The following is an 18,536-nucleotide window of genomic DNA, read 5'->3' as shown; positions in this document are numbered from 1 at the left end:
AATTAAAAAATCTGTGATTAGCTGGCAACCAGTTCAGGGTGTACCCCGCCTACTGCCCGAAGCCAGGTGGGATAGGCCCCAGCGCCCTTGAGCGGTTGAGAAGATGGATGGATAATTCAAAAATTAAAAACAAAAAATATATAAATGGAAATAAAAACAGCTATATATTATAAAATATATATGTTTAATTTTTGAATTATATTTTTTATATTTGTTTTTAGTTTCACTTTCATTAATTTATTTATTTTGGGCAGTTTTGGTCGTCCATGGGGTCTACCTTATGCCCGCGGGCACCACGTTGGTGAGCCTGCTAAGGCTAATCTATTTTTTCCTCAAGATAGAACAGTAGAAAAAGAGCTAGGTACAATAGTTGTGTGTGTCTGTCCCACATTCACAGCCATCAATACAATCCAGTTCTTTTTGAACATGAAAATAGCTAAAGTTCTCCCTATCCATAAACCTGGTGACAAAAACAATCTAAGCAATTACCGCCCTATATCCATATTGCCTACCCTCTCCAAAATCATTGAGCAAATTGTCCATAACAGACTTAGTAATTGCTTTAACAAACTTAGTATTCTCATTGCATCTCAGTATGGATTTAGGAAAAATAGGACCACTTGTATGACAATACTTGATTTGGTAGAAAGAATTAACGATGCAATTGATGACAGTTATTGCGGTGTTGGAGGTTTTTTTGGACTTGTCAAAAGCTTTCGATACAATCAATATTAACATCCTGATTAGGAAACTTCATCATTATGGCATTAGAGGTATTACATTAGACTGGTTCAGCAGCTACCTACGTGGAAAGCAACATTATGTAATTGTTAAAGATTACATAACATCAAATAAAATTAATAAACATGGGGTCCCACAGGGGTCCATACTAGGACCAATTTTTTTTATTTTGTATATCAATGACTTTGTTAACTCCTCAAAAGTGTTCCATAAAATCCTATTCGCGGACGACGCTAGTCTCTTTTTGGCCCACGAGAGTCCATTTGAACTCAACCAAATCATAAATCAAGAACGCTGTAATATTGACAAATGGTTTAAATGTAATAAACTTTCCTTGAATGTCCAAAAAAACAACTATATGATATTTCGCTCCTATCAAAAACAAGATTATGCCAAACACATACACATTGAAATCAATGGACAGACAATTTCCTAAGTACGCTCTACTAAATTCTTGGGAATACATTTGGATCAATCATTGAATTTTAGAAGTCATATTGATTTCTTGTCAAAAAAAACTCTAAATATGTGGGCCTCTTTACTAAACTGAGACACTTTCTTCCGAATCTGACGCCCCTCACATTATACAAAACTCTTTTTGAACCCCATTTGCATTACTGCAATGTAATCTGGTACAACACTTTTCCAAGCCATACAAAGAAACTCCAAGATCTACAAAAGAAGGTGGTGCGTATTTTTTCATGGTCTGAATACAATGCCCCCTCCTGCCCACTCTTTCATCGTTACGGACTATTAAGACTTCCTGAGCTCAGTTTGTACTACACCATTCCATAGCATGTTTAATGTATCAAGTTGTTAATAATTTGATTCCTCATCTCAGTGACCTTATTCCTATCTGCTCCCCCCAACATGGACATAACACCAGGTACAAAGACATCATCATCGGGAAAAAGCGAAGGCTCAAGTCAACCAGTTCAAGTGTTGCATGTTATGGCCCTCAGATTTGGAACCAGCTTGATATACACCTCAAAACCGCCCAATCTCTCTCCATCTTTAAAAGAAAACTCAAAACTGAACTATTCGCTACATATTTATAATCAGCTGAATCCACTGTCTGGGATCAACGTTATTTGTTTGTTTGTCATTTGTGTAGTGTTAGGATGTTTTTTGTTTGTTGTATGTTTGTATTTGTTTAGTTTGTTGTTTGTCTTGTTTCTGTTCCGAGCCCCCACCAAATAAGCTTTAAGTAGCTAAGGGGTGTCTCTTTCACATGTAAATGTATATTTAGATTGTCTTCATGACAAATGCCAGCTGTGGTATTTCAACATGTGAATAAATTTAACTAAAAAAAAAAAAAAAAAAAAGTTAAATCACCGTTTTCCTAGCTGATCTTGAACTATCATCAACAACCATAGTGCAAACAATCATACAGACAACAGAATGGTACGCATGCTGAAAAAAATGATGAATAAACCAACATGATATGCAAAAAATAAACTTCCATGAATTTTGGGGGACAAGCAATGTATTGAATATACATGTTAATAATCTAGCAAATTTTTTGAATAGGCAATGCAAATGTTATAGGATATTGTGAAGTGAGTCATTGTCAAAGACAATGGAGATACAGACAAGGGAGAATATATAACTGGACTCCAATGTCTAACATATACATTCTTATCCTTATAATTATCAACCACAGCCCTTTCAGATTAAAATTTATGTTAGCATCCATAGGTAGCTGCAATGCATTGGGTCATAAGGTCATTCTCTCATTTGTGAGGCTGTTATCCCTCACTGGTTTCACTTATGGGAAAACAATAGTTTGAGTCAGAGCCCAGATGGTAAAACGAAAGTACAGTACTGTATTGTTACATGCAGCAGTGATTGTCAACCAGTGTTCCCAGTGGTGGCGGTTGTAGCTTAATGGCACACTGTGGGAGACTTTGGTGGCTCCTACCCCACCACACAAACACTCACACTGCAATAGACCGTACGTTATATTTTCTTTGTAATATATTGAATTACAGCACAAACAATATTATGGCAACTGCAAATAATAATTATAACTAGGAAACAAGCAGAACATTAACAATATATAATAATAAGAAATATATATGCACTCTCATGGTAGTGTTTCTACGTATTAAAGTATTACACAATAATTCATAACCCATATTTTTAACACTTATGATTTAATATTTTGTTAAACATTAGTTTGGCGGATTTTATTCTCAGTATTGGATCTGGGTTTATCGCATGTTTTAAATATGTGGATTTAAAATCACTTGAATTATTTATTTACTCTATGAATGATCAAATTTACACCGTAAAATGTGCACTTTAAAAAAAAAAGGCTTTATTTTTTTTTCTTCGATTTCAACATAAGTCTTGTCCCACTCTGACGACATTGGTTTTGATTGGTGCAGTAAGCTGTACGTCAACCACATTTTGGTCTTTCATTGGTCAGCTGAGACTTGCAATTTTTTTCTATTGGTCGTTTTAATAGCAAGCTTTCGTCAGAACCGGAAGAGATGTTGACTGGCCGTAAGCCAGGTAAATATTCAACAGAGATGGATTCTCTGCATGCCTGACGCCATAAAATGACAACGACTGCTGAATAACCGAAGCAAAGATGAACCGGCGGCCTTTACGGAGGGCATCGAGGTACTGTAATGTCGTTAAGATACTTAATTTCATTTATTATTAAAGGTGAAGTTGCAGGGTGCGGCCCGCTGTCATTAGCGTGCTAGCTACACTCAGGGCTAACTTTATGATATTTAGCATTTAGCTTTATTATTGACATCATCCTGAAATTGCAAATGTCATTTGTCAAGTGACCGTAAACGTGACTGTGAATAGCATCTTTGAAGAATGTTCTATTTCAAATGGGCCATCATTACATGCTCGTTCTTGTTTGTACTGAGAGTAGTACTGTACTGTGGAAATTAATTAAGATTTAGGATTAGCTCCAGGCATGGCTTTTTTCCCAAGTATTTGTATAGTCCATCAGATGTTTACGAGTGATACTATTTTGAAACGCATGCCTTGGTGTTTTGGCATTCTTTAAGTTCACGGTGTAAACAAAGCAAGTTGAAGTCACAGTTAATCACCTACACTAAACAAATGGGGATTGATATTTACTTAAAAAAACAACAACAACTAGTAAAGCTTTTTCACATCAGAAATTCCAGTTAAAGTTTTTAAATTTACTTAGAATTTCTGAGTGCATAATCCTTCACACGACTTTTTCAAGTAAATACCACTCCCCATTTTTACAGTGTACTTGGACAAATTTCAATGCAGTCACCGTGATTTGTTTGGGATAAAATGACGTTTTACCGTTATAGCTTAATGTTAGTGCATGAAGTTTTAATTGGAAGTAAGGCAAGAGTTATCGAAGTAATAGACAATTGCACATAACAAAGACTTGAATCGCAAAAGATTGCTTTTTGTCTACTCTAGGTGTTGGCAACTTTTTCTGTTGTGATAGTGATTTACCCTACCTGATATTTTCAAGTAGTTGTAGCGAAGAGTAGTAGAGGTAATCAAACTTTTCTCACCCGAACTCTGAACTTTCTTGCCTATAATAGTTGCATTGTGCACAATGTACATTTTCTGGATACAAACATACATTTGAGTGAGTTTGCTTGGCTCCTCAGAAAATAGCGAATGGTGATGATTTTTTTGTTCCCAAACATTTTTTTTTTTTTTTTTGGGATTAGTAGGGATTTGTGTTGGTGTGCAACAGTTCTCAAGCTTTGGACCGCTAAGCATGGCTGAATGAACTCACTGCAAATACCCTTTCCTGCACACACATGTATAAACTCCCTGCAACAATACCTCGTCACAAACAAATTAATTCCTCCGATAGAAACAAAAATAACTATGAACGTCAGTGATGGTAACATAGGGATTCATATTCTACAATGGCCTTTCCTTCCTACAGCGGCAATCTAACCTGAATTCTAGCGCTAATCTGTCACTAACTTGTGCTGAACAAGTACATTGTAGTAAATTTTAGTAAATATTCAATGATTGATTCATTGACATACCAACGACTAGAATTGGAGGATGTAGATGATTAGTAGTAGATGATTAGGTATTGTAAACAGAAGTGACAAGATGGACCATTGGTTGTAATTATTTCACACCCATCATTCTTTTTAATACTATATATGTCAGCTTTTATAGATTGATGGAAAGCCTACATTGTTTAGTTATTTGCAATTATTAACGCTTAATCCATTGAGGATTGTTTTCTGTCTGAATTTGAAATGTCCTGCAGTATTTGAATACACCTCGCGGCTCGCCAAGCGCTGTCAATTAATATTAGTTTTCTCTTCTCTCTTAGTTGTCGACATCAAAGAGAGAGCCAGTAGTCATGGATGTGCTTGGTTCCAAAAACAACGAAAGTACCTTCCCGAGTGTAGGGGATTTGGATGAATTTCTCACCAAGCACGACTCTAACTTCATATGGCTCCTCGTGGGTAAGTGCTTACATCTTTTCTGTAAACATGCTTTTCATGTTCTTACAGTGTCAGTTAAAGTACCACTGATTGTCACACCCATCTAAGTGGGGCGAAATTCTTTCTCCACATTTGACCCATCCCCTGAGGGAGCGGTGAGCAGCAGCAGGAGCCGCGCTCGGGAATCATTTGGTGATCTAACCCCCAAATTCCAACCCTTAATGCTCAAGCAGGTTTTGCGATGTTGGAAATTTTTATCACAAAAAAACAACAACATTATCATAGAAGGTATGATATGGCATACTCCTAGTCAGAATGTTATGTTCAGAGACACTAGCAATGTAATTGTGGGATTGTAAGCTTATGCTAGGTTCAGACAAAACATAAAATTTCGAGCGTCCGCAGCACATTTCGTTGCGGGATATAGGCAATGTCAAACATTGTTTGTGAGCAATCTCTCCAGTCTCTGCTGAAATGCCGCCCCGCTGCCAGCCCACTGTGACATGCCTTCCACTGTGTGATTGGCTGGAGGGAAAACGTTGAGTCTCTGCAAACAAACGTCCCAAACTGGCCAAAACAAAAGTCCAAAATACAGGTGCGCGGGGAGTGGTGGTCGAGGACAAAATCACCATCAAACATGAACTCTTTTACCGCCAAAAACGTCAATTGACTTTAAGGACACGCCTATTGAATACCACCAATAATGTAAATTGACGTCTACTATGTTTTTTTTTCTCAATAGGCTGTGCAGCGTCTTGTGCAACGCTGGTTTGTGTAATGGGGTGGGAAAATCCAAAAACACACACTAACTGTGACCAACGGATGGCAGCGTTGTATCTTTTTTCAATGGGCTCCCGTGTATCAAATCACTTGAAAACATGACAGATGATCGAATCTCAGGAAAAAGGATGACCTAAATGATCAAAGCGTTTGTCACTTTAAATCTAATTCACAGAGCTTCACTAATCAAAAAATACTAGTGTCAAAGTCACTGTTGTACAAAAAATTTATCTTTTCACAAAAAGCTTGTTTTCTCCCTATTTTTTCAATTTTCGCTTGATGAAGCTGAATTTGATTGATATCTCTGCTTCAAAGACAACCAGCAACTCATTTTGAGATTGCCAAAACAAATCAGTCATGTTTTAAAAATGCAACAAAAAAACTGTGAGGGTAACATTTTGAGGAGACACAGTAAAGAAAGCCCACACTGGCGACTGCCATGTCGCCATGATGCATCTTCTGTCAACACGAGATCGTGCACATTATGATGTCACAAATATGCGACACTACCATAGGAGAGGGGAGGGGTTGAGGACTTGTGCACAACTTGAGCCACAAACACAACAGATGGACCAATGTGGCAAGTCGATTATTATCAGCGGATTTCTTTATTATCTGTTTTTTCTGTATGATGTCTAATTGGTCGAGAATTGCCGATAATTATCGACCACCGTTATTATCGTGCATGCCTATAAATAATTGTGTGTGTACATATACTGTATGTAGGTACTTATTGCTTTTTTTTCCGAATTAATAATATTTTCTCAACTAATCAGTTGCCTGTGTTTTCCCATTAAGCCACCATTCTGTCCTGTGGATGGATCATCTATTTGACTTACTACAACTCTCGAAATATTGGCCTCATCCTCACCTACCTCATCAACAGACTCTACAAGGATGGCTACATTCATATCGGTGAGTTTATCAGCAGCTAGTTTACATAACGATAAATACAGCAGCGGATCGCTTAATTTGCTGAATAATTTAAAGACATGCCAGGTTCTCTTAGTGAAATTACAGTCTTTGAGTGTCTTTACATAAAATAAATATTTATTTGTGTCTTGCTTAGCCTTTACTTTTCAGCTACACTTCTTCCCGCCAAACAAGTATATAGTCTTGCGTCAGCAAAGACAGAGAAAAAAAAATCCTTATTTGACAAATTGTGAAACTTAAGGGTAAAATATTTTTGCAACAGCACAAACATACAAATTCAGCCTTTTCACATGCCAGCAGATGTAAACAACCAGTTTGATTTTGGCAGCTAGTTGGGCTAGAATCACTTTCTATATTTCTATAAAGTTCTGAAATCCAATTATTAAGTTGTTGCAAATACACAACATTAGTGTCATTGATGCTAATATTAGCTTAGTCATTCTAACAATAACATTTAGATTTAATGTTTATACATTTGCTTATTGTGGCCTTTGCTAGTTTTGAAGCTTTGTCGTAAGACTTGTTTGACTGTTTTGTATTCATGCATGATTAGGCTGTAAATTCCAATGGGGCTTTGCGCCACAGTATGGGGGGGGGTTGTTCTGTAAAACATAAACCTGCTTTGTACCCTCATGCATACAGTTTCCTTATTTAAGCCTACAAAAACATCTATACTATTTTAAATCCAAAAAGAGGTTTTAACCTATATAAGTGTCTTAATGATATAATCATGCAAGAGTTAAGCAATTTTTTGTTCGCTCTGTGACTTTGAATCCTTTGAAGTTACTCTGTTACACTTGCACACTCCAATTTTTCAAGATAAAGGCAATTAAATGAAGACATGTTATATACAGTTGACCCACCACCATTCACGCGGGATAGGGACAGGGCCGGCCAATGAATAGAAAATCTGCGTATTATTGATGCCCACTGAAGTGCATTGGGGGGGAAAAACAACCCGAAATAAACAAAAATACACCAAAATATTTAAGATTAAGAAAACTTCTACATTCTGTTTTGTAGAATCCAGTGCATCTGGAAAGTATTCACATTTTGTTATGTTACGTCGTTATACCAAAATGGAATAAATTCTTCTTTTCCCCTCAACATTCTACACACAACACCCCATAATGACATTTAAAAAATCTTTACATTTGTGCAAATTTATTGTCAATAAGAAGACAGCACATCTTTATAAGTATTAACAACCTTTGCTCTAGTCCAGGGGTGCTCAAGTTCGGTCCTCGAGAGCCCCTATCCAGCCTGTTTTCCATGTTTCTCTCCACTAACACACCTGATTCCTGATCAAGATCGTTATCAGGCTTCTGCAAAGCTTGCTCATTAGCTGACCATTAGATTCAGCTGTGCTGCAGGAAGGAAACATGGAAAACAGGCTAGATAGGGGCTCTTGAGGACCGAACTTGAGCACCCCTGCTCTAGTATATACTTTGTTGATGCACCTCTGGCAATAATTACTGACTGCCACAAGCTTGGCACACGTGTTTTGGACAGTGTCACCCATTCCTCTTTGCTGTACCTCTCATGCTTCATGAGGACTCATAAGGCCTTTGTTGTTGTGTGCTTTGGGGTAGTTGTCTTGTTGGACCGCAAAGTTTCACTCTGGGGCAGGTTTACATCCAGGATTAGTCTGTACATTGCTGTATTCATCTTTCCCTCTATCCTGACTAATTTCACAATTCCTACTGCTGAAAAACACCCTCACAGCATGTTGCTTCACTGTCAGGATGGAAGACTGGCTTCCATCTGGACACTCCAACATACAGGCCATATTGGTGGCGTTTTTCTGTTTTTAATACATTTGGTTAAATGTAAAAAGATAATAAAACAGTAATTGACATTGTCATAATGTGGTGTGGTGTGTAGAATTTTGAGATAAAAGATAAATAGAGAAAAATGTATTCCATTTTGGAATTAAGCTGTAACATAACAAAATGCGGAAAAAGTGAAGCGCTATGAATGTTTCACGGATGCACTGCATGTAAGTAAGTACAAATGTATGACTATACACTTTGTCTAACACAAACCTGACCTTGTTTTGCTCCATAGGCTCCTTCTCTTTCTCTGTGCTGTCAGGAAAGGTCATGTTCAGAGATGTTTACTACATCAACCAAGACATGTCTATCAGGTAATCTGGCCTCTTGCTGCAGTGCCCTCTTCTATGTACTTGTGTGTAAACCATCTTTTTATGTATTTTTTGTGTTTTCATAGGATACAGGATGGCTTTCTCATATTCCGCTGGTGGAAAATGTATAACCCCAAGCAAAAACAGCATGGTGAGCAAAGTGTAGGATCTTCCTACGATTCAGATAGATTTAGTTGCAATTTAGCATTTGAAATAAGTTGACACTTTGCTCATTACTTTCTTGTCTGTCTTTCCTTATTTATTTTCTTCACTTATAAGTTAAGAAAAGGCTTCCTCAGTTGATTCCATTGGGGGAGCTTGTCGTCAAAAATGTTGTTGTTACTTCTGTTGCCTTAAGGGGTCTTAAACTGAAACAATGCATCTATTTGTATAGCACTTATTCTGTTCAGGGTCATCGGGAAGCTTACCTAGTAAGATATGTGGGCTACGCCGTGAACAGCTCACCGGTCAATCAAAGGGCTTGCACATTGAAATGGACAATCATCAACAAAATTATTCAGCAAACTTCCAACATACAATACGCGTTTTGGACTGTGGACGGAAGACTGCTTGAAACCACAGAGAGAACATGCAAACTCCACAAGAAAAGACCCCAGCTGGGAATGATTTAGATGCAAACTTTAGATTCAAAGCCATTTCTGATTTAATGTATTGACGTTGTGTCATCAGACCCCAAGGCGGAGACCAGGCTTTACGTGACAGTTAACGGTTTCGAGTTTCATGTCTACAATCGGACTGACCTCTATGCCCACCTACAAGAGACTTTCGGCCTGGAGCCGACACTGAGCAGGCTCAAGAAAGAGGATGACCATGATGGGGAGGGGAAAAATAAGACCCTGGAACAGTAAGCCCTGCTTTTATAGCCTTGCGTGTATTGTTTGGCACATGTTTGTGTTGGATTCTTTGTTGTCTGTAACTACTTTCACTTTTGGGAACATTTTATTTCCTATCTCTTTCTTCCATTACGATGAAATGATGACATTTTTTCTCACCCTTCTCAGTTTTCATTAAAAATTACAATATGTCATTTTAGGGCTGCACCAGTTATAATAATTTTTGATTGAAATTGCGATTCCCAACAACATCATAATGATCGCCTCATTTTTTTATAATTTTTTTGCAGTGAGCCTGACTGACCCATAATCCGTTGTATCAAGTATTTCTCACACAAACGCTATTTCCCTCCTCTTCCGCAAATCTTACCAATCCGAAACGGCATTCTACTTGTGGCAACCCATGCAAACCATTCAGCTTGCTCAGAGCTGCTGCTTGCAAACCGGGTGGAATACTGTACTTGGCACTAATGTACCTCACTCAGGCACAAGCTCAGATCTGCGTTTGCTAGCCCATCCTGCAGTGTAGCAATGTTGGGCTTAGGTGGTCTGTTGTCGCATTCCAAATTCTTTCTGCTGGTCAGTGACTTGAACTGGGGTCCCCACAGTAGCAGGCATTGATCTTACGTTCTTAACCACTTGGCGACAACTTCCCCACTAGGACTATAGCAACTCTAGATTCTGTTTTTAAGAGGTCTGATGCTTATCAGGCCCAGTGCCTTTTTAGATTGGTAACAAAACATTTCTTAACCCATTAAGGCCTAAAGCACCTCCCAAAACATGCCTCTAAAACCTATGGGTGACTTTAGAGTCACCCCCAAAAAAACCTGTGTCGCATCTGCGGGTATATTTACCTTCAACACTGGAGCGCAGTTGTAATAACCTCAAGGGATCAAGTGGTAATTATTTGTCGTCCATTCCGTTACAAAGCTGTCAAAAATTTCAACACCCTCATTGCCTACATATTTCTTCAATATGTCACTGTCGACTAGTTATACTGGTTCGAAGTCCTCCCGCGCCGTCATCAATCGCCGTCATTTATTTCATAACTCCCGTGAATCTGCGTCAGCCATGATTGCTCGAATAAAATTCCAAGACATGCTACGAGGCTCACGTCACCCTCTCATTTATATTCTGATGCATTTCATCGACTAAGAAACCAATAGTTGGTCAAAACAGCTCTACTTGCTTAGGTAGAAGAGTGCGCTAGAGCAGGGGTTCTTAACCTTTTTTACATTGGGGCCCAACATTTCCTGTAAAAAGTGGCCCAGGACCCATTCATAATTATAATTTTTTGTTTGTTTCCCCCGGCGTCAAAGCTTCTTGGTTACGTATATCTATATCTATATATATATATATATATATATATATATATATATATATACGCATATCCCGACCTGAAAAAGGTCTGTTGTGAACGTATCAGCGGGAGCAGCACAAGATGGATTCTCGTAGTATTTGTCAATCAATCAAAATCAATCAAATCTTTATTTCTATAGCACCTTTCATACTTTGAAAGCAACACACGGTGCTTCACATAAAAAAAATGAAAAAGAAGAGAGAGAAAGAGAACAAACACAACAAACATCATAAACACAAACAGATTCCCTCCCACCGCCTGTAATATGTGGATCCCTGAAATACCCTACACAAAGTAGGTGCAGTTCAAAAATCATTAATGAATAACGCATGGCTGCAGAGGCAAGGATGAGCACAGAGCAAACTGTAAGAAACACCATCACGGAGGGCTGTTCTCCCAGTGAGGAAACACGTATAAAAACAACATTAAAATGATAAAATAGAATAAAAGCATATACTAAAAAATTGTGAACAAATACCGTGAAAATTCAGCTTGCTGGCAAGGCTCTATAGAGGCAGTGTGGACAGATTTTTTTTTCTACATGGGGAGGGAGGGAAATATTCGGTTTTAAAAACACTGCCATATGTGTACAGAGCTGCCGTTGCGGCCCACAGTTACAAAACTGAAATTATTTTGCGGCCTACTAGATGGAGCTTGAGGCCCAAAGGTTAAGAATCACTGTGCTAGAGTCCTCCTGGCTCTAATGGTAGAAACGCGGTAATGCACTCCCGGCCTTAATGAGTGAACCAACCACTCGACCCAGACCAAGCCAGCGTTTTGCTTGTGCCGGACCTAAGCCCGGTAAATGGTGTCTGTCCAGCATAAAATTATTGTTCAAATCAAACATGCGAATTACAACCTTAACATCCATACTGGATCGGCCTGAAATTGTTTTACACAGCCCTGGAGGAAGAGGAAAGATGTAGGGGTGATTCTGAAGGAAGTAGGAGTATTCAAAAAAAAAGTTAGCATCAGAAATGGTGATAATTGTGAAGCCACAAATTGAAAATGTGCTGATGAATTTTGTCCATGTTTATGACACAAAGGTAGGATGTGGGATCAGAGGAGAAGGAGTAAGTTGGATTCCATTGCAGTATAGTATTCCTAAAAGGGGTATGGTGTTTGGCGCAAAATTCAATACCATTTTATTGTTTTGTTTTTTGTGAAAGCGCCAAGAAGTAAATCACATCCAAAATTATACCTGCTTTAATTGATTTAATGAAAAGGATCTATTGAAGAATTGGTTGGCTTTAGGAATGTCAATCAAACTAACATATTAGCATAAGTTTCACTTGTTTTAGGAAAATTGCAGGCATCCCAGATTATTTTTTTCTTATGCTGGATTCAAACTGAACACAAAATACGTGTCTCGCATGCGTTTGCTCATGGGGGAACTACACAGCTGTTGCACCAGTGGAGAAGAAAAGGGGCAGTTAATTTAAAGTGATTGATTGATTTGTTAATCTGTTGACTGGTGGTTGTGTAATTTTGGTTTATATGCCCCCTTGGTTGACAGTTCACCCACTGTAAACAATCAGTCCACATGTCAGTTATATCCACTTCCTCGCTACCCATTCTCCAAGATGGCTCTGTTGTGTACCACTTGGTGCTCACAGACGGCAATTAATTTGTCCTTCAGTGTTGTTTTTATTTCACCAGTGTGTGTTTCACCAGTTTGTGCTTGTGCTGTTGCGTGAAATACATTCTCGATGGTGATTGGCTGTCGGCGACGCAATGCGACTTGGAATTCATGTTTTCAAAAGCCAGTAACATGGGCGAACAAGCAAATTTTTCGCTTCAATCACTTCATCCGCACCGCCTGGCGCCTGACCGTGCGAATTACTTGATTATATATCGAAACTAGAGATAGACAGATTATCGTCCGGGCCGATTATCAGTGCCAATATTTGGCATTTGACAAATCTCGGCATCTGCCTTTTTACGAAACTGAAGGCCGATAAGCTGGTATCTGAGCGGTGAATGCTTGCGAATGTAGCAAATTTTTGATTTTCATCAGGATTTGTAAGATGTTCACAGACAGTTTTTACAAAGAGCTTTTTAACATGTTCAGACAAATTTTCACTGTCTGCGAAGATCTTTTGAAACTTTTATGAACCCTGATGTAAACCCAAAATTAGCTAAATTTGCATGCATTTGTCGCTCAGTGAGATACAGCGATTTCATTTACAGTATGTATTTATTTAAATTACCACTTTATAAAAGATGATGCGGACACTGGGAACTCCCTAGAATTTATTTTAGATTGATACAACAACAATAATAAATTAAGAAATTATTTTGAAATTTTAGAAAACTTATTTTACAGTAGAAAACTTTAGATAGCTATTTACTTGCTTAGTTTTTGATTTAGCTTAAAACATGCTGATGATCCTGGAAGCTCCCTGCAATTTTTGTTATAATTTTAAAACAAAGCTGTCTATTCTTTATATGTTTATTATTGGCAAAGGGATGCAACGGGTGGCGTAAAAAAACAGCTGACAAAAGGCAGCTGCTGCTGACCTTTTAATTAAAAGACAAATTATTTTGACAGTAATATTTTCTCTTTTACTGTAAATTAATATTGGCTTGAAATATTGTTTATTGGCCTCCTTGACTACTAATAATCGGTAGTCTCGGCCCTGAAAAAAACATATCGGCCTATAACTAATCAAAACACAACGGTCTGACAGCAGTAATGGTTATCATTAAAAGCAACAAATATAGGCACTGGGAAGACAGGAATAAATGTTGTTTTGGTTCTTTGGCAGTGTAAACATTCAAGCAGAGAATCTAGACCCCACGTCGTCTTGGCGCTCCCTCGTTCCTGTTATCAAAGTAAACATCAGTACGGTGAGTTATTTGCAAATTACCATCATTTGGTTCAGTAATGGACTGATATTGTATTAGGAAGTCTCTTTTGTGCGCTTAAAGGGATACTCGTTTAGCCATTTTCAGAAATAAGAATTTAACATTTTGTCAAGAATGTATTCGATTATTTCATTATTTTCATTAGGACTGGGTTTAATTTTTTTTAATAATCTATTGAATTGATTTTCCTTTTCGAACATGATATCGATTCATGAAACCATGAATCGATTATTTTAACTCATTCATTTCCAGCCATCTTCACTAAAACAATCGCCTTCACTCCCGGCTGTTTTAGTGGATTTTGACTGATTTTGCAAGGCCCACAGAATATTGTGTTCTATTGCTATAAAAACATGAAACCTACCAAAAGAGAGATTAAAGTCTCTTATTTCATCAGGAAAAAAACTATATTTCTGTCAGTTTCTGTTTTGCAGCAATTAGCATTAGAATATAGTTAAGTTTCATCATTATTCACAAATCTATTTAGAATTCTGAGTAATTGAGGTTTTTTTCAACATTGTCCATTGGTTGATTGGTTCATTTCCTATGCTCTGCTGCCACCTGCTGGCCGTTTGTTTAATAACTACCATTTCTTCAACCGTTCTTTGCAGTTGAGAGGCTCCATCAAAGCCTTGTGTATGCTCTAGCATAATTAAAAAAAAAAAAAAAATTAAATGCATAAATACATCTTGGGACACTTAAACCATTTAAAATAGAATGTATTCATATACGTTTTTGGGACCAAATTAGTTAATATCTATTTTTTCCATAAATGAACAAGAAAATATTTTAAAGGCCGATTTTTTTTTTTGTGTGTGTGTGTCTTACTGTAGAATATTTTTAATTGATATTTACAATAAATAAATGGTCATTACCTGAGCTCTGAGCAACTGTGATGTCATTTTCAGTCGACAGCAAGCGGCAAAATGTGTTCTTAAAGGTATTAATTGCACATGAAAAACAATGAAGTTATCAAACGAATAACAGACAAAATATGAACTTATTACTTCTGAAAATGGCTAAATGAGTCAAGTATCCCTTTATAAAGTGAGGTTTTCAAGCCCTATGATATGTATTCTGTTGGCTTCTTCCTTTTGAAGGGTCGGCTGGCATTTGGGAATCACCACCTCCCACAGACTCTGTGCTTGAACTTTGAGGATGCTTTCCTGACCTATGCCACCAAGCCTCCCTCCAGTCACCTGGACCAGTACATGCATATTGTAAAGGGCTCGTTGGAGAACGTGCGAGTCATGCTGGTCCCTAGCCCACGCTATGTTGGCATGCAGACTGATGAGTAAGTTAGTTATTATCAAACTTTGTAATTGCAGATTATTATTTTTTTAACATGCCAATATTGAGCTACTCTTGACACTGTATTTGGTAATCGTATTCAAACTATTGGGCAAAAATGAAAGCAATGTCAGAAAATACCGAAATTTTGTAATGTGTTTGCAATTTCATTGCAGACCTCCCAGGCTGATGGGCGAAGGCTTTGTGGTCATGCAGTCCAATGACGTAGACATCTACTACTACCAAGATGAGCCTGGTAGGAAACGAAATTACACACAAAACTGAATATTGACAACATCGACTTGAGAGAGGGATGGTAATAGAGCAGTCAAGATTAATCAATCGACAAGTAATCAATTATCAAACAGGACGAGCGTGCTAACTACTACACCACCTGTTCAGTAAGGTTTAAAAGCGCAAAGGTACTACTTGTATTTTACACAAGTGTCAGCCAGAACTGGGATTTTTTGAGACAGCCAATTGTCATTGCACTTTGGCATTGCAAATGTGAAGGCTAATTGATTCCTTTGAATTCATTTGGACAGAATGTTTACTGATAAAGGCTACTTTTGTCACTTTCCCATGGTTTTCTCAGAGAAAGTGGGTGTGCGTTTAGTCCGCAAAGGCGGTGCAGGGGGTGGATCCGCACCTAATGACGTCATGCAGTGAGCACCCACTCGTTTTCTCAAGTTGGGAGGGGCTGGTGCTTGGAGAGCAGAATGACCTAGAATTTTTCATAGAGGGGCAAATGGAGGAAAACACCACTTTGATCATGTTTTTAACATGGCTAAAAGCTCCAAAAAATAGATTTTTCATGTTACTGTCCCTTTTAAATTTGTCCAAATCCTCTGATTTCAGCATATCCACTGAAATTGTTCACTGATTTCTGTCGTCCTTCATGAAAGAAGACTGATTATCTTCTGTGTTTAATCGTAATAAGGCATTTGCAAACATCTGTTTTTACTTTGGAACACAATGACCAAACCGGTAACATAGTACAACATCAATCCTCTCTCTTTTTATTCACTATGCAAAGTATAAAATAAACAGCAATCACTGGTTAATAAACAGTAATCGGGGGGAAAATGCTTTTGTAATTCACTTTAATACAAATTAATCCAATTAGTTGATTAATTGATTGAAAAATCTATAGATTAATCAATTCTAAAAATATTCAATGGTGACAGCATTAGATGGTAACTAGCAAGCAAAGCAGGAAGGAAGCATTAGCAACCAATGGGAAAGCATCTATTCATTTTTAACATTGTTTGCTATGTTTTTCCTCATCGTTAATTGAATAATGTAAAGTAGTATATGGCTTGTTTAAATGCATCCTTTCAGGGCGCTAAATTGCTAATAAACCCCTATTTGTGTGCGCATCTGCAGGTGTAGTACCAGTGGAACAAGAGATTGGGGAGGAAGCTGAGACACCAATTGAGGATGATAAGCTTCAGGACCTTCCTCCATGCTGGGGTCTTGACATTGTCTGTGGAAAAGGAACTGATTTCAACTACGGCCCCTGGGCCGATCGCCAGAGGTGCCCGAACATGAGTTTAGAAAAGTCTAAAATGATGTTGTGAAGTCTTATTTAGTATGTAGGTTTCAGACAGTGAAGCTTGATATCTTCAAGTTTGTATTAAAACACATTTCCACTTATTGTATAGGGATTGCCTGTGGAAGTTCTTCTTGCCGGCGGACTATCAGGACATGAAGGTGACAGAAATGGCCCAGCCAGGACAACCTAGGCAGATCCAGGCCTTCGAGCTCCGTATGAACATCATTGCTGATGCTACCATTGACCTGCTTTTTACCAAAAACAGGGTATGTTACACTCTTGAATTCTTTCTTTGTGCTTGTTTTTTTTTTTGCTTCCTCCATCATTCTAACCCTTTTGTCTGGTATATGAAAAATAGAGCATGGCATATTGCAGTGTGTTGTGCCCCTTGTGGAAGTTGTGATTATCTTGTGAATGAATTGACAATTTACATGCTGTCTTATTGTTATGGTAACATAGTATTTCTGTAGCTGATGGCTTCCTCCTTTGACCAAACATTCACTGTGGGAATACTCAGAGTAGGATTTACTGTTTTGAACATACCTGGCAACCTGAAGTGTGAAGCTTGGTGGAAACGTGACTTCTCTTGTCTTCATTCTACTTACTTACTTAGGAAACCAATGCCATCCACGTGAATGTAGGTGCCGGTTCTTACCTGGAAGTCAACATCCCCATGACCGTAGGAGAGATGGGTAAGACTTTTATGCTAAAGTTGCTGAACCACGACTTAACTTGTGTATATATTATATAGAAGACCATGACTACGTTAACATGCAGGCAATATTCAGATTATGGTCAGAATTCGGGTTTCTGGAACAATCGGAATAACAAGTTTACATGTGCAAGTTGACAGAGTTACCCCCGTACACATGGCGTTTGGAATAACCCGATGTAAGGGGGTGAAAGACGCACACCATCATGGCAGAAATATACATCATTTCCACTACTAACTTTAAACGGTCAATAAAATACATTATATTCATGTCACTTACCACGCTAAATAAAGTAGTCGGTTTCCTACTCGCTCCAGAAGTGCGGTTCTTGTCGGTACACGTCAGAAGCACGGACTTACTTCGTTTGGAAAAAGCCGAACTATGTGTGTGTCATCTAATGTTCCTACACGGACGTGTATTGTTGAACACTGCAAGCTGGAGATAAACATTGTTTAAGCATTACGAGTGATGTCGCGTCTGTCTCACATGAATTTTTAACGTGTCACAAACTGTGGCATTTTTGCCACAGAGGCACAAAATAACGTGAAAATGCCGCAGAGAAATCAATGTATTTAAGCGAGGCCCATGTAGGACGGCGCTGCGCATACAAGTCGTTACTACAAAGACCAAGATTGCTTGCGAGTGCACATAAGCGAAGAAGAGGAAAAGGAGACAAAGAAGAGGTTGTGAACATGCGCACAATGAAACACAATGGCCCGTTGAGAACCAGTATTCCGGTGATGACCCAAGGGGCTTATTCGGGTTTTTAGAACCCCCCGAAAAAGAGCATATTTGGGTTATTGCACGTGTTTACATGGCCTTTAAAAGGTTTATTGACTGCATGTAAACGTAGTCCATGTCAAGTATGC

At 38.2% G+C, this 18,536-nt stretch overlaps 1 protein-coding gene across 17 annotated transcripts in view; it reads left to right on the top strand.

Annotated features, from left to right (window-relative positions):
- Positions 1–3,235: 3,235 nt before the first annotated feature.
- kiaa1109 (KIAA1109 ortholog) overlaps positions 3,236–18,536 on the top strand; it is a 106,571-nt gene continuing 91,270 nt past the window's right edge. For all 17 annotated transcript variants that reach the window (XM_077570417.1, XM_077571678.1, XM_077571592.1 and 14 more), the window contains exons 1-12: positions 3,236–3,369; positions 5,057–5,192; positions 6,750–6,866; positions 8,952–9,030; positions 9,114–9,178; positions 9,718–9,892; positions 14,010–14,091; positions 15,210–15,403; positions 15,576–15,655; positions 16,786–16,936; positions 17,064–17,220; positions 17,568–17,646. In XM_077570417.1, the coding sequence (XP_077426543.1) occupies positions 5,087–5,192; positions 6,750–6,866; positions 8,952–9,030; positions 9,114–9,178; positions 9,718–9,892; positions 14,010–14,091; positions 15,210–15,403; positions 15,576–15,655; positions 16,786–16,936; positions 17,064–17,220; positions 17,568–17,646 (1,285 nt within the window). In that variant the 5' untranslated portion in view covers positions 3,236–3,369; positions 5,057–5,086. The remainder of the gene's footprint in view (positions 3,370–5,056; positions 5,193–6,749; positions 6,867–8,951; positions 9,031–9,113; positions 9,179–9,717; positions 9,893–14,009; positions 14,092–15,209; positions 15,404–15,575; positions 15,656–16,785; positions 16,937–17,063; positions 17,221–17,567; positions 17,647–18,536) is intronic.

This window comes from Vanacampus margaritifer, chromosome 1 (assembly GCF_051991255.1).
Source record: "Vanacampus margaritifer isolate UIUO_Vmar chromosome 1, RoL_Vmar_1.0, whole genome shotgun sequence".
Taxonomy (NCBI): Eukaryota; Metazoa; Chordata; class Actinopteri; order Syngnathiformes; family Syngnathidae; genus Vanacampus; species Vanacampus margaritifer.
The sequence above is the reverse complement of the archived record's forward strand: the minus strand, read 5'-3'. Positions and strand labels throughout refer to the sequence as shown.